At 47.3% G+C, this 16,631-nt stretch overlaps 1 protein-coding gene across 1 annotated transcript in view; it reads right to left on the bottom strand.

The window, feature by feature from the left end:
• The window catches only part of CREBBP (CREB binding protein), a 141,878-nt gene extending 125,822 nt beyond the window's left edge, over positions 1-16,056 (bottom strand). Inside the window, exon 1 of the mRNA XM_005662184.3 lies at positions 15,770-16,056. Within this exon, the coding sequence (XP_005662241.2) occupies positions 15,770-15,854 (85 nt within the window). The 5' untranslated portion in view covers positions 15,855-16,056. The remainder of the gene's footprint in view (positions 1-15,769) is intronic.

Below are 16,631 nucleotides of genomic sequence, written 5' to 3'. Positions count from 1 at the left end.
AAAAAAGAAGCTGCACAACATTGTAAATCAACTCTACTCTGAAAAAAAAATTAAAATTAAAAAAAAAAAGAAGCCAATTTGAAAAGACAGACTACCTAATTTCAATTACATGACATTCTGGCAAAGGCAAAATTATGGAGATAGTAAAAATAATCACTGACGGCCAGGAGTCTGTGGGGGTTTTTTTGGTGGGGGGGGATGGATGGGAGGAAGACAGAAGATTTTTAAGGCACCGAAAATACGCTGTTCTGATGATGAATACCTGCCATCACACATGTGTCAAAATACACAGAATGTAGCAAACCAAGAGTGAACCCTAAGATGAACTGTGGACTCGGGATCATTATGATGTGCCACTGTAGGTTCATCAATCATATCAAATATTTCATCTGGTGGGGGATACTGATATTGGAGGAGGCTGTGCATGTGTGGGGACAGGGAGTACAGGGGAAATCCCTGTACCTTCCCTTCAACTTTGCTGTGAAACTGAAAATGCTCTTAAAAAATTAAGTCTTGGGAGTTCCCTGGTCGTGCAGCACGTCAAGGACCTGGTGTTGTCACTGCAGTGGCTCTGGTCACTGCTGTGGCACAGGTTTGATCCCTGGCCCAGGAACTTCCACATGCCGTGGGCATGGTCAAATAAATACAGTCTTAAAAGAAGAAAAAAGTACGCCATAAAATTACAGATAAATCACAAGCAACTGCGAGGTACAAAATGATGGAAAGTCACAAGCTGAAGAATAACTTGAGTATTTATTGACTATATTAATAACTATACACAAAAATACCCAGCGATTTGTCTATGCTGGCTTGAAGGGTGCAGCTTTTAAGGCTTTAAGAATCTACAAACATTTAAGCTTTGGGAGGACAATCTGACAATATGATCAAAATTACAAATGCATAGTCCTTTTATTTATTTTATTTTATTTTTTATTTTTTAATTTTTTTGTCTTTTTGCCTTTTCTCGGGCCGCTCCCGCGCCATATGGAGACTCCTAGGCTAGGGGTCTAATCAGAGCTGTAGCCGCCGGGCTACGCCAGACCCAAGCAACGCAGGATCAGAGCTGCGTCTGCGACCTACACCAAAGCTCACGGCCACACCGGGTGCTTAACCCACTGAGCAAGGCCAGGGATCGAACCCACAACCTCATGGTTCCTAGTTGGACTCTTAGCCACAACTCTGACAAATGCATATTCCTTTTAATCATTAATTCCACATTTAGGATTTTTTTCTGTAGATGAACACATAACTATGCAGAGCTATTCATTAAGGCACTGCTTGTGATGGACACGACTGGAAATAGACTAAACGTCCATCAGTGGGGAAGAGATTAAACCACCACGGCATATCTCACATAGCGGAAAACCAGCAACTCTAGAAAGAGATGACAAGGAAGCGCTACATGCCACTCTGCACAGGCGTGCACAGCCAGGGGGAGGAAGCGACCTCCGGGAGGAAGGAAAAGGTGGGAAGGGGGCAAGGGAGCTAAGAACAGGCTGTCTGCTGAAGAGATGAACCCTGGAGGAGAGAACAAGCAGGGGGAGGAATGGGGCTCTCACCCCATAGCTCTGTGTCCTCTGATTTTTGAACCACATGAGGGAGTGAACGACTCCTTTAAGTAATTAAAGAAATTGATTTTTAAAAGGCAACCCCTAGGGTGTCCAGGCCCAGGTGATACCACCTGGAATGCTTCCAGATAGATGCTCCTGGTTCCAGCTGGAGTGTTTAAAGATTAAGGATGAAATCTGAATGGGTTCAATATTAGTTTAAAATATTTTTAGTATTCAAATGAGCTTAAAAGGCAGGAAAATAAAAAGCGCTTTGAACAAGGACTTTTCAAAAATATTTTTTCCTAAAGAAACATGGCAATCTACATATAGTATTCTGTACCCAACACAGTAGAAAGACAAAGGCCGCTCGCACTGGGAAAGCTGACAGTATTTGAATATACTCAAAGAAACATGAGCTGGCTGCCAAGGTCTTGCAGCTTCCAGCACATCAATGAAGAAACCGCTACTAAAAGGATTCTGTTAAAATCAAAACTTGTAACAAAGGAAGTGATGACTGGACATCACACTACAACACAATCGCACTTTCCTAGCTTTGGATGACACCTCTAAGTTAATTTATGCTTTGTTCAAATCTTTCTTGCTAGAGGTCTAAAGGTTTTTTGCAAAAGGAATTAACCAAAATTCTAGTTCTCATCATTTTACAGATTCTTTCTCTTTTCTTTCTTTTTCTTTCTTTCAGGCCACACCTGCTCCATTTGGAAGTTCCCTGCGCTAGGGGATGAACTGGAGCTGCAGCTGCCAGCCTACGCCACAGCCACAGCCACAGCCACACCAGATCCGAGCCACACCTGCAAGTGATGGTGCAGCTTGTGGCCACGCCAGATCCTTAACCCACTGAGTGAGGCCAGGAATTGAACCCACAACCTCAGAGACAGCATCGGGTTCTTAATCTGCTAAGCCACAATGGGAACTTCTTAAGAGATTCCATAACCACAAATACTAAAGATGTTTTGCTTCAATCTTATTTTTCATTTTTTTTAGGGCTGCACCCGCAGCATATGGAGGTTCCCATGCTACGGGTCCAATCAGAGCTACAGTTGCCAACCTATACCACAGCCACAGCAACATCAGATCCGAGCCGCATCTGTGACCTACACCATAGCTCACAGCAATGCCAGAACCTTAACTTCTGAGTGAGGCCAGGGATCAAACCTGCAACCTCATGGCTCCTAGTCGGATTCGTTTCCGCTATGCCACAACAAACTCCTGATTTATTTTTAAATTAGTTTTTCATTTTAAAAATAATATATTTATGTTTTTAAAAAAGCATCCTGAAGACTATCAAGTGAAAAGTGGAAAGCCCCCATACCATCCCCATCCCCCCGCTCCCAAGAAAAACAATTTCCAGAGATTTCTTTCTGAAAATCTCTTATGCACATATCAGTATATATCTTTCTATCCCTAAAAAGGATCGAATTATCATTTTTGTTCTCCAAAGTTTTTATGTACAGATTCTCAAACTTATTTTCCTCTTAACCCACCACTCTCCCTCCCCAGATCGGCACTGGCAGAGGACTCAGCTATTCCTCCTCCCAAGGATGCTGGGTCACTTTTAGTGTTCTGCATTATCTCAATGAATCAATTAAATTAACTAAAAGGTCTGGAGTTGTTATGAATATTCTTAGAAGTCCTACCAAGCAAGAGACTGATTTTTACTTTCTTGGTGTAGAAATAAGTTGTTAAGCTACAGATATTTGTGTGTCAACTAATAAGGTGGTTAATAAAAACCACAAGTTTAAAGACTCTTTTCCAGAAACCGGAAAACTATCAACAGACCTTTGGTGTGAACCATGGCTGCACAAACGTGCAGCACGACCACACTAACAAAGCCTCTAATACGCAAGATGACATGAAATTAATCCTTAAAATTTGAATTCTTCCTATTTATAAAGTGTAGCAAAAACACAAAAATCATTTTGTGGTAATTAAGTACAGTACCAAAGCATTTTACCATTAAAAAAAAAAAGAATTTTTAGGGAGTTCCCATTATGCCTCAGTGGAAACGAATCCAAATAGCATCCATGAGGACCCAGGTTCGATCCCTGGCCTTGCTCAGTGGGTTAAGGATCCGGTGTTGCCATGAGCTATGGTGTAGGTCGCAGACGTGGCTCGGATCCCACATTGCTGTGGCTGTGGCACAGGCCAGTGGCTACAGCTCTGATTAGACCCCTAGCCTGGGAACCTCCATATGCTGCAGGTTTGGCCCTAAAAAGACAAAATAAATAAATAAAATAAAATAAAATTTTAAAAAAGGATTTTTAGAATGAAGGCTACTCTTCAAATAGTAACGCTTCCAACAGCCTTGAGATATTTATCAGTTTGAAATGCACCTTCAGTGGAAAACATACACAAAGGAGTAAGCGGAGAAAGCATGTGCTTATTACAGACACAGCCTATCTCCAGAACACCATGCACGAACACTAGTTGCCTGTAGGGAAGGGTACTGGGTGACTCTGGGGACAGGAGAGGAAGGCTTTTCACTAAATGGTCTTTTGTACTTTTTGGAACCATTCAAATATGTTACTCAGTCAAAAGAATTTAAAAAACAAACAAAAAACCCCAACTTTTTATGGAGTTCCCTTGTGGCTCAGTGGGTTAAGACTCTGGCATTGTCACTGCTGTGGCTTGGATTCGATCCCTGTTCCAGGAACTTCCACATGCCACAGGAGCAGCCAAAAAAACAAAAAACAAAAACAAAAAAACAAAACCCACATAACTTTTTAAAGAAAATTCTGCTTGTGCAAGTATTTCCTAATATCTTAAATAAGAGCACTACAGTTGACCCTTAAACAAGGGTTTGAACTCCATGGGCCCAGTTATACAGATTCTTTTTCAATAGTAAATATTAAAGTACCACACAATATGTGGCTGACCGAACCCAAGGATGTGGAACTGTGGATACAGAGGAACCGCATGGAGCCAGTATACAGAGGGCAAGTTACATGTGGATTTCTTTTTTTTTTTTTTTTTTTTTTTGTCTTTTGTCTTTTTTTTTTTTTTTGTTGTTGTTGTTGTTGTTATTGTTGCTATTTCTTGGGCCGCTCCCGCGGCATATGGAGGTTCCCAGGCTAGGGGTTGAATCGGAGCTGTAGCCACTGGCCTACGCCAGAGCCACAGCAACTCGGGATCCGAGCCGCGTCTGCAACCTACACCACAGCTCACGGCAACGCCGGATCGTTAACCCACTGAGCAAGGGCAGGGACCGAACCCGCAACCTCATGGTTCCTAGTCGGATTCGTTAACCACTGCGCCACGACGGGAACTCCACATGTGGATTTCTAATTGCAGGGAGGGTTGGCACCCCTAGCCCTGACACTGTTCAACGGTCAACTATAGTCCTAATCCTTAAAGCTGCTTCTTGTGGGGTCTTTCTCCTTCTACAAATGGGGTTGGGGGAGAAAGACGGCAGTTGTCTCCCTGCAGATAGGAACTTAGATGGAAAAATACACCTTGGAAAAAGATGATCTAGCCTTCTGGAGAATAAACCGCAATCACTCCAATTAGCTGGACGTGATGGATTTCTAAAATTCTGTACTGTTTAAGCCCTAAAAGGATGATCTGGACTCCTGGATCTGACATCACAGGCTCTCCATGATTCTGCCTTGCCTTCAGACTCTCCTGAGAGTCTGTCTGAAATCAGCTAGTGCCCTTCCTCTGGAAGCCTCCCTGACCACCGCGTCTGAAGCATTTGGTTCCTTCCCATAACAACCCTGACTTCGGTCTGCAATCAGACAGGCATCGGTGGGGCTGCTGGACTGCCTGCCTGTGCCACTACACTCTGAGTTCCAAGAAGATGAGGCCACCGCAACCTAGCAGTGTCACACATACAAATAGTTTGAATTATGTAAGCATCTTAAATTCTCTGAATAAAAGAACAGGTAAATGTGGTAGACTTGAGACTGGAGCCCAGGTCCACCCAACCCCCCAACTCCCCAAGGCAAGACAGGACCAGCAGTCTCCGCCTCTCAGAGGCAAGACCATGCTGCCTCTAAATGGTAACCCTCTGAATATAAGACAAAAACAAAACTGGCTTTTGCAAAAACCTTCCATGCTCAGAAATGTACACCTCCAGACCACAGCACCTGCTATTTATGCTGTTCCCTATGCCTGGAACAGCACTTCGTCCCATCTCCTCTTCACCCCCAGGTCGCAGTCACTTCCCCCAGACAACCTTCCGAGACCTTTCAGAACAGATGCCGTCCTACGGCCCAGCCATGGACCTCGTCGCTGAGGCCCTTGGTCACTCCTGATTGCAGCTGCCTGCCATGAACGCAGACTCTGGACCTGCTGTGTTCCACTAGCTCTCCAGGGCTGACACCGAAGTGTAACAAATATTTCTATGTGAGTAAAAACTCCTGAATCTAAACCAATGAGTATTTCCGAAAGTGTTTTCCACCTTCACACGTTGGTCCCTTTAAAAGGACTGTGCCCTTTAGATCATAAACATATTAAAGAACACGCCAGACACTGAGGCAAGTTAACGACCTGTCCGACACAGCAGCCGACAGCCACACGCAGCTGTAGACATTTACATTAATCAAAGCAAACTGAAAACATAGCTCCTGAGTCCCATTAGTAACAGTTCAAGCACAAGAGCCTGGTGGATCCAGTCCGGCGAGTGTGGATACCGAACACAGCATCGTCACACAAAGTTCAGCGGGCCAGTGCTGACTTAACATCACAGGAATATGAGCACTTCAAACAAAGGATGTGTCCGAAATCACTCTAGCTGTTGAGAAGGAACCCGTTTTTCCCTAAACTTTCAAAGGTGGAGAAAGTCACCCGTGTGAGCTAAAACACTGAATTATCTTTCAATGATTCAAACAATCCCCTCGGAGAGTTTTCAAAGAGAAATTCAACTCTGGGCAGGTTGTGCTCTTCAAACAAAAACCAGGCTCAATAGCAGTAGAGGCACAGTCAAAATAACACAGGAAATCTATCAATACTTTATGCCCTTGTGTTATTTTCAATAAAAATTACTAAAATGTAAATAAGATTTAACATAAACACAAATTAAGGGGAAAAATTATTTGACCACCACAGGGCAATTTGTACTAGCAAACCTGTAAATCACACCTAAAATATCTCAGAGAATGGAAAAATAGCAAACTCCATTGAAGTAACTTCCTGTTATAGAATCTGTAGGAAGAGAAAATCCCCCCAATATAGTGAGGCTGAATCTGTTTCTTGCAAGATGAGTAGTAGCTGAATCAAAGAGGAAATTAATTTTCACCAATATTTCTTTCAACCAATCAACCCAACCTGGATAGTGATCTGAAGGCCACTTTCTCTTCTAACTGTTCTCGAAAAAAGAAAAGCCCATTTTTATAGTTTCTCCATGCTCACTTTTCCTTTGTCACCAAGTCCTAACCTAAATCAAGTCCTTGTTCTGAAACAATTGTAGAAAAAGTGGCATTCAGACTTCAATTTTTCAACAAAGGATAGTTTTTACTTCAAACACAGACTGAGCAAAGTGTGTCCAACTATTACCCGATTTGTGGGATTCCTGAATCTGTCTCGAATCCACTGCTCTGCGGGCTGGTCCTGAGACTGCAGCAGCCCTGGTGCTGACCGTGGACTGGGTGCGGGTGGCACCTCCCCATGCACTCAGTGAGAAACGCCCATGGGTGTGGTCCTGGGTGAGGGACCCTCACCCACACCAGCCCCTTCCTCACCAGCTCAAGTGGAAGGTGATGGCTAGTATTTCTGCACACAAGAATACAATAAAAACAGCTGCTGCAACCTGGTACATGCCGGGAACCACAGGAGCAGAATACACAAAGCTAATCAAAGTGAGAAGAAAATGCAAATTTTACAGGAGGAAAAAAAAAAAAAACCCTTTTATTTATTTGTGTACTTATTTTTAGAGCCACACCTGTGGCATATGGCAGGTCCCAGGCTAGGGTTCCAATGGGAGCTGCAGCTGCTGGCCTATGCCACAGGCTCGACAGACCCGAGCCACATCCTCCACCTCCACCGCACCCTGTGGCAACGCTGGATCTTCTAACCCACTGAGCGAGGCCAGGGATCAAACGCGTATCCTCACAGATACTAGTTGGGCTCCTAACCCGCTAAGCCACAGTAGGAACTCCAAACAATCCCTCTTAGAGATGAGACCCACCCTCCTCAACCAAGTTCAAATGTAAAGTGACCGGTCCAAGTCACAGAGCGGATGGGCTGGAAGTGGAGATCCAGGGAACACCTGAGTGGAGGCCAGGCGCACTCCCCACTACCACGTTGCCTGCCTCCCAGTATAAAAAGCTCTGACATTTCCTTCAACTCTGAGTCACGGTGGAAGGTTCTACTTTTAATCAGGTGACAAACACTCAAAATATTTTAATCCAAAGGAATTGGGTCAAACTCGTATAGGCCATAATTGTCAAAGCACACCCTATCTATTTGATGTGTCTCTATAGTTTCTGAGGGTCATCATATAGGTTGTAATCAAATACCCAAATCCGCTTTACCTGAATACTTGCACAAGCCTCACGCTACCTAAAGAACAGCAGCTTATTTTTCATGGCATTTCACTGTTTATGCTAACCATAAAATTAAAATATGTATAGGTGGTATAGTTGTGATAAGAAAAATTCAAGATATTCAAAGGCAGTGCAGAGGGAAGCTTTTGAAATAAAACCAGATTTTGCTTTACAATAGAATTGTATAGCCCTGCTGAACGGTTCCAACTTTTAAGAAACACCTACTATGTGCAATAAAGCATGGCTGTGTTAGAGAGACTGGCAAATGAAGAGATTTCAAACAGTAGCAGACGAGACATCTCGGAATAGCAAAGTCACATTTAACCACAAGAAAAAATTTTCACCATTGGATTTTACTATTCTTAGCAATAGTTTCACTAAACATTCTTTTGATTAATGGAAATGAAACACGGGGGAAAATGACACGCGGGATGATATCCAAGTCTTTCTAAGGGTAAAGGTTTACAAGAAAGGGGTTCGACTTTTAGACAGAGAGCTCAAAAATAGCCGTGCTTCCCAAATTTAGAAAGAGAAAGCACCCTAAAGGCAGATTTGTCAACATCAGCAAATCCTTCTGCAGAGTGTCGAAGAACCTGGAAAGAGAGAGCTTGCTTCCGCGCCTCTCCTAAAGAGCCCCGCCCCATCTCTGACTGCTGTCCCCTCAAGCCAGAGCTCAAGCCGGGTAACCTGGCACGGGGCTCTTTCCCAGCACCCCTGTCAGCGAACCACCGCCCCCACGCGAAGTCCAACAGGCAGAAGCCCCAAACGCGCGCTGGTGCAAGCGCTGACATCCTGCCTCAGTGACTTGCTCCAATGTGACCGCTCCTGAAAGCCACACTTAGGCTGAACTGGGAAGGCGGGCGTTCCTTCCTCCAATGGGTGCAGGAGCTGTGGACACCACGCCAGACCAGGGCAGCCCCTCAGGCACGGCAGGGACGCGCTGCCAGGGAAAGGCTCCAGTGGGTACACGTGCTGAAAGCCAGACGGCATGGCCAGGAGTTTGAGAGCTTGTAGGAGACCACGCGGGGCAACCTGAGCGGACTGAGATGCAAGACCTAGGCCGGGATCGCCCCCCACTCGGAGCAGACAGAGTGTTTTCCCCAACACACAGAAGGCACAGAACACCAGCAGACTCCCCCCCAGTGCCCGGCGCCTCGCTCTGAATTAGCGAGAGACACCCAGGGGGCACCAGAGAACACGGGGACCCCCGTGTCCCCCCTCAAGCCTGCCTCCGGGGACAGGACACCCAGCCCGGGCTACTGCATGGGAGGCGTTCAGGCAACAGTAGGTCAAAGAATGAAGCCTTTTTCAGTCACCGTTTCTGTTGTGCATTTGGCATTTGACTGCATTTTATGTTCTTTCCTCAAGTTTGCCTCTAAGTCTGTCAACACACTTCTAAGCTACCTGAAGGCACCGCAAGAATTCTGTGCACACTGCTACTGCACAGACTGAACTGTGATATAAACAGTAAAGAAAGAGAATCACATATTTGTTTGCTGCTTAAACAATCCATGAAACTACCTCAAAATCAGTAAGAATTTTCAGAAAATAACACACTGCTAAAATTTTTGCAATTTTAAAATTTCATGGCCAACATGTCCCTATTACAAAAACACAATTGAAAATGGAGGCGAAAATCGATAGAATTGATTAAAGAATTCCTGGCCACATTCTGAATGTGCGACGCTGTAACAGATGTGCCGGCTCGCGGGCCTGTGGGGACAGGCGCTCCTGGCTACTACTGCTTCCAGAACCACCAGCAAATGAGTCCCTGACGGAACCCAACGAGAATGCCCAGCAGGCCTGGGCTACAAGGCTGCACCACCTTCCCTGTTCAGATGGCGCTGGTGCCAGGCGCGGGCACCCCCCCAGACCGGCTCCTCGGTGCACCTGCGCCACCAGCCTTGCAGGTGGGAGTGCGTCCCAGACGAGGAAACTGAGGCTTCTCAGAGCACCGGTCCCACGTTACAACGGGGTCACAAATGTGCAGCGGAGGGCCAAATGCCCTGGCTGCCAGTTTCTGTGACGTGAGTTTTACTAGTTTCACTGGCACACAGCTGTGCCCATCCACGTACTTACTGTCCAGAGCTGCTTTCATGCCAAAATGGAAGCACAGAGTGGCTGCGACAGAGACCACACGGCCTTCAAAGCCAAAGATCGTATGTCCTCTGGCCCTTCACAGAAAGTCGGCTGACCCATGTATTTGAGCATGGTGCAAACTGCAGCCCCTCTCTCCGAGACCCACGACCCATCAGCACTCTGGGGCTGGGGAGCACCTGCAGTCAAGGGCCTCCATTAGGCCTAATTTCGTTTGAGCACAAAACCTTTGCTGAACCACATATCTTCATAGCCCTTGGAACATACTTTACCTGAATGAGATAAAGAGGTGGCGTCCTGACTAATGTTACCCCAAGACCTAAACTGGCTCAAAGCAAGCTTTCCTCATCTTGAACAACTCACAATAAGGAATATTTCATCTTAACATGGGAAAGCACATCTCAACAAAATAATTTTTAAATAGTTTGTTTTCAAACACATGAAGTAAAAACACAGAGTTGGCACTTACATAGCCCTAAGTCATCATATACCCTGTCACACAACTACAATGGCACAAGTCAGAAGTTGTAAAAACAGGCTACCAATGTAAGCATCCACTTCTGACTGCAGGACTAAGCCTCAGTCCCTTTATAAGTCATTTCAATTATGTTTAAGAATTAAAGAATCATACTCAAACATTAAACAGCAAAGGGTCGCAATCTTCTGATCTACCATGAAGGCTCCCTTGGCAGGGGCAGGGTGTTCTACGTACCCACCATCCCCCCTGGAACTTCTTTCGGGACCACTATTCTCAACTCTTTCTCAGTTATTCAAAAATCCCTACTCTGGATAATCAACGCGATCCTGCTGCAGAGCACTGGGAACTATATCTAGTCACTTATGATGGAGCATGACGGAGAATGATGTGAGAAAAAGAATGTATATATGTATGTGTGACTGGATCACCTTGCTGTACAGTAGAAAATTGACACAACACTGTAATCACCTATGATGGAAGAAATGAAAATCATTAAAAAAAAAAAAAAAAAAACCCTACTTTTCTACCAAGTAAAAGCTAGGCAAAGTCATGAAAAACCCTAGCCGTAGATTTCTCCACAAAAACTCACATTTCCTATTTAGCCAGAACTCAGAGATGAAATGGACTGGCCCTCAATTACCCACTGCAATAAACATGAAGGTGAGACCAGTATCGGCCTCGGATAAGACCCTGCTGCACCAGAACCGCAGGAAAGGAGGGAGCCCCCGCCCCAGGCCCCTGATAGGAAGAACAGCCCCACAGCTGCTGGCCAACTTTGCCCACAAAGACTTAACTCACTCACTTGCTGGAGTTACGCTGTGAAAACCTGCTAAGCACTGCAGTCTCCTGGCCCCAGGATTCAAGTAAGTTTCATGTATATGGACATACATTCTTAAGATGAATATGCAAAACCACTTACTTGAATGATCTCGGTTTGGTTCTGGTTTTCACCCTTACGTTTCTCTGAGCAGACCACCTCTCTCAAGTCTGGTTCCTCACCTAGAAGTGGCAGGATTTCCCTTCCTACCTCTTAGGATGCTGTGAGGACCAAACTGAGGTGATGGGGAGAAATGCACTCTGATGTGTAAACCACTGCACGTACTTAAAAGGTCATCATTTTGCTATTAAAAAGTTGTCCTGTTGGCTGGTAACCATATATATATATATAGTCTTTTCTAGGGCCACACCCTCGGCATATGGAGGTTCCCAGGCTAGGGGTCCAATCAGAGCTATAGCCACTGGCCTACGCCAGAGCCACAGCAACACGGGATCCGAGCCGCGTCTGCAACCTACACCACAGCTCACGGCGAGGCCGGATCGTTAACCCACTGAGCGAGGCCAGGGATCGAACCCACAACCTCATGGTTCCTAGTCGGATTCGTTAACCACTGCGCCAAGACGGGAACTCCTGGTAACCATATTTATACTAAGTTTCTTTCTTTCTTTTTTGGCTGCCCCCACAGCATGAGGAAGTTCCCAGGCCAGGGATCAAACCTGTGCCACAGCGATGACCCAAGCCACAGCAGTGACAACACTGGACCCTTAACCCACTGTACCACCAGAGAACTCCCAAGTTTCTCTAAACACAGTTTTCTATTGCGTTTAAAGGGAATCACATTATAAGACGTAATCACAAATTCTTAGGGACATTTATACAGCAGAGGATGAAATATACCCATGTTCAATTTTTCAGAAGGCAGTCCTACAAAAAATTTTTTATAGTATATTTGTTGAATGTAAATTTGGCCCCAATAAAGCTGGCCAAAAAGTCTGCTGCTTGCCTAGATATGTATTTCTTTACCCTGTTAAATCATGACTCCCTGCTGCAAAAGGCACTAAAATGCTGTTTTAATCTGGACATATTAAATGAAGAAGTTCCCAAACACATAACCAACTATATCCTGGTTACACAAAGTCCTACTTCTTATAAAGGGCGCCGAGTAAAGGAAGATGACATTTGTGCGAAAGTGTTTACGCCTTCGATGTAAAGCAAGAAAACACTACTTCAACAACATCTGATACCATCAGGATCTGTGCCACTTCAGAAGAAAAGCTGGGGTTGGGTGAAACGCACCGTTTTCCCTTCTTCCTCTTGCTGCCTGCCTCCGGGGTGCATCCCTATTTCTGCATCACCTCTGCACGCTCTCCTCAGAAGGCTTCCCTGACCTCCCAGCCTGCAGGGACCTCTGGCATCTGCCATTGGTGTCAATGTCATGTATCAGACACGCCTTACTTCACTGGAGCAAACGCACATCCATGCTCCCGTTAGACCGCAAGCGCCCTGCAGCCAGCACCCTGTCTGGTAAGCTCCCCAGCATCAAGTGTAACTATTCCCTGGGCCCACGGCCTGCCCCCAGACCCCAAAGACATGCCCTGGACAGTGACAGTCCAAGTCACCCCAGCTTCTCAGGCCATCAGAGCCTCCTTCTACTCCTAACGCCTCAGCTCTTCCCAGCCACAGAGCTCTCCTCCCTCAAATTTCATCACATGAGCAACGAATAGGCATGGCTCTGCCCGGTCCAATTCTTTTTTTTTTTTTTTCTTTTTGCTATTTCTTTGGGCCACTTCTGCGGCATATGGAGGTTCCCAGGCTAGGGGTCTAATTGGAGCTGCAGCCGCCGGCCTACACCAGAGCCAGAGCAACTCGGGATCCGAGCCGCGTCTGCGACCTACACCACAGCTCACGGCAATGCCGGATCGTCAACCTACTGAGCAAGGGCAGGGACCGAATCCGCAACCTCATGGTTCCTAGTTGGATTCGTTAACCACTGCGCCACGACGGGAACTCCTGCCCGGTCCAATTCTATCCTAGAAGCCACAAACCCATATCTCCTCATTTAAATGAGGCTGAGTCTCTCGAGAATGTTATTCTCAGGTCTCTCCCCATGTTTCCATTTAACAAAATGCCTTCGATCCTTTGACTGCGTGTAATCTAATCCCTTTAGTCCTTGCTTTGCCTTGACAGACATCCTTAAGCCCTGCTTCAGACCAGCAGTTACGGGAGACAAGGCTGTACCTTGCTTCATGTGCTCAGTGAGGGCCCTTCCAAGGCCCTGACACTAAGAGACCCTCTCACAGGGACATGATGGTGCCGAACGCGCCACCAAGGACCCGACACACATATAAAGGTGAATTTATTCTTTGGATTATTTAAACAGAGCTGTTAAAACTGACTTTTTTGTTCCACATTTGGAAAAGCAAAAGAGCTCCAGTGCCTCAAAAGGATCAAAATTAGAAAGGGAAAAAAGTGGTCAAAATCCACCCTTTCTGATAAATTTTACTGTGATCAGCCACACATTAAGTAGATATCTGACCATCCAATAACAGAAGTGCCCCAAGAGCCAGTCCTTTGGGTGCCATCTTGAAAAGAGGTACAAGTTTACAGTGGGACAAGCCTTTCTGCTACGTCTCACGTAACTCCCTTGTCCCTCTGTATAAAAAGCAAAGTCTAAAATAACCTCAATCAACAACAGCAAAGCTGCAAAGCCATTCAAAAGTTACGTTTCAGAGGACAAGCTTCAAAGCAAACTTGTCCAGTATGATCTATATTTCATATGATTAAAGATTTTTCACTCAAACATGCCAAGATTAATGGAGCCAAGATGAGCTATTCTGCAGTAAAATCAGAGTTTTTTAAATGCAGTAAAATCAGAGCATTGAAATCATGGTTGTTCTCACATTTCTCATTTCAGATAAGCTGATTTTACAAAATTAACATCAAACACAACACTTCATCAGTTTTTTTTTTTTAAAGAAGAGTATTATTGGTGACTTTTATACACCATGAGACTTAACTGACTCTTCTCCAACTGTTTCAACAAATTTCATTTCAACTAGACAAGAATCTCATGATTTTTTTTTTACACTTTCTCTCAATTCTACATTAAAAAATAGTCTAGGAATTGTAGTAAAACTGCAGCCACAAAACTCAAGTTTTGTTCCAACAATAGCAATAGATTTTTAGACCACTAGCAGAAAAACGCTAGTGGTCAGTCACAGAAATGTTTGCACAAGCTGAACAGCTGTGTCTACTGCAAATCTGAAGGCACTGCTGCAGCAATATAATTCAATTCTGACCCATTCATTATAAACTGATTTACAGATGCTGCTACTGCAAGATCACAGTGGAGAAATGCAAGCTGCGCTGGGGATCAAATCGTTCACCGAAGCGCACAAGTTTTTAACGCAAAGGAGAGCTCTGAAAGAGGAAATACAACTAGTTCATAACGCTACCATGAACCAGCCCAGAAGAACCTAAAACTATAAATGAATAGAAAACTAAAACACTTCCCTTAGGTAATTGATGTGATCACCTAAGAAAGTTTCCAGGGAAGATGTTTAAAACAGTGAATTTATTCAGTATCCTACCGAAAAAACTAGGGAGGAAGACTGTAATTCCCCCATTCCTTAACATATTTTTTCTTCTTACATCTTCACTGTAAAAGCAACACAAGCTCACTTGCAGATTGCAGCCCGGATCAATCTGCTATTTAACTTTCTTCCGAAGTTACAGTCTTGAAATTAAACACCCCACTTAGGACGTCTTCCGAAGTTTGGGGCTGTGAAAAATGGGATAGCTCAGGAGACCAACAACAAGAGTTTTCAAAGTAACTACTAAGCATTTTTCCCAAGCAGCACATTCCAAAAAACTTCTAAGTCGTAACTCAAGAGGCTGGCTGCAGCTCTGCGTGTCTTCTGGTTGCCTTGTGAATGTGCTACCAATTCAGAAAACATTTCGGGTCCCCTTTGGGCTGCACGCTTTCCTTCCCTCACTGGCAAACGCACCCTCCGCTGTCATCCCTTCAAACAGCCACGCGTGTGTCGACCCACGGCGGCAGAGGGTGGCAAAGGGACTCACCACGCAGAACAAACACGCTCCGCTTTACTTTTCCCCCCTGGAAGTACCACTCGGGCTCCACGCGAGGAGGGCTCGCCAACTCCGGGCTATGCGAGCGCACCGGGCATGTGCCGCCCCACTCGGGCCCCAGGCAGTCTTCCGACAAACTTCCCCCTCCGCGGCCGGGGTCCCGGGGAAAGGGCCCCGCACGCCCGCCCTCGAGTTCGGGTCCCCCGGGGGCACTCACCTCCGGGCAGGGCTGTCAGCGACCCCCGGGGCCCCTGTTCCCGCCCGGCCCCCTACTCACCTGTGCTGTCATTCGCAGAGAAGCCGGGCGAGCTGAGTTTGGCTCGTTTGGGGTTGGGCGGTCCGTCCAGCAAGTTCTCGGCCATTTTCACCTGCTCGCGAAAACAGCCCCGAGCGCGGGCGGCGGGGCCGGCGAGGGCTCCGGGGCGGGGGTCGGCGCCGGCCCCGGCCGGCTGCGAGGGGAGAGCGAGCGCGAGCCGCGAGTCGCGAGCGAGCGCCGAGGGAGAGGGAGGGCGCAGGGCCGGGTGGGGGAGGCGGCGGCCAAATCTCAGCCACAGCAACAGCGCCCCGCAGCGCTCACCGCCCGCCCCCGGCCGCCGCCGCCGCCGCCGCCGCCGGCCGCGGCCCCCTCATCCCCTGCCCGCCTCCCGAGCGCGACACTCCGCGGCGGGGGCGCCCCGGCGGCCCGGCGGCCCCCCGGGCCCGGCTGGCAGCGACGGCGCCCGGCCGGGCGGCTCAGGCAGTCCCCGGGAACATGGTGCCGCCGCCGCGCCGCCGCCTCGCTCCCCCCCCGCGCCCCACTTAATTAATTCGCTCGCGGCCCGACGACCGGGGGGCTCCGGGCTCCGCTCCCTGCCCGCGGCCCGCCGCCGCCGCCGCCGCCGCGAGGAAAAACAATGAGCGAAGCGGGGCCGCCGCCGCCGCCGCCGCCGCGGCCCCCCCACCCCCCGTTCCGCCGCCGCCGCCGCCGCCGCTGCCGCCGCCGCCGCCGCCGCCGCCGCGGCTCCGGGAGGCCGAGCCGAGAGGCGAGCGGGGCCGCCGGAGCGGGCGCCGAGGGCCAGGCGGAGCGGGCCGGCCGGGCGGAGCGGGGTGCGCGGGCGGTTGTGGGGCCCGGGACCGGCGGGGCCGAGTAGATCGCGCTC

Source organism: Sus scrofa, chromosome 3, assembly GCF_000003025.6.
Source record: "Sus scrofa isolate TJ Tabasco breed Duroc chromosome 3, Sscrofa11.1, whole genome shotgun sequence".
NCBI lineage: Eukaryota > Metazoa > Chordata > Mammalia > Artiodactyla > Suidae > Sus > Sus scrofa.
Note: the sequence above shows the minus strand (reverse complement) of the source record. Positions and strands in the feature narration are given on the sequence as shown.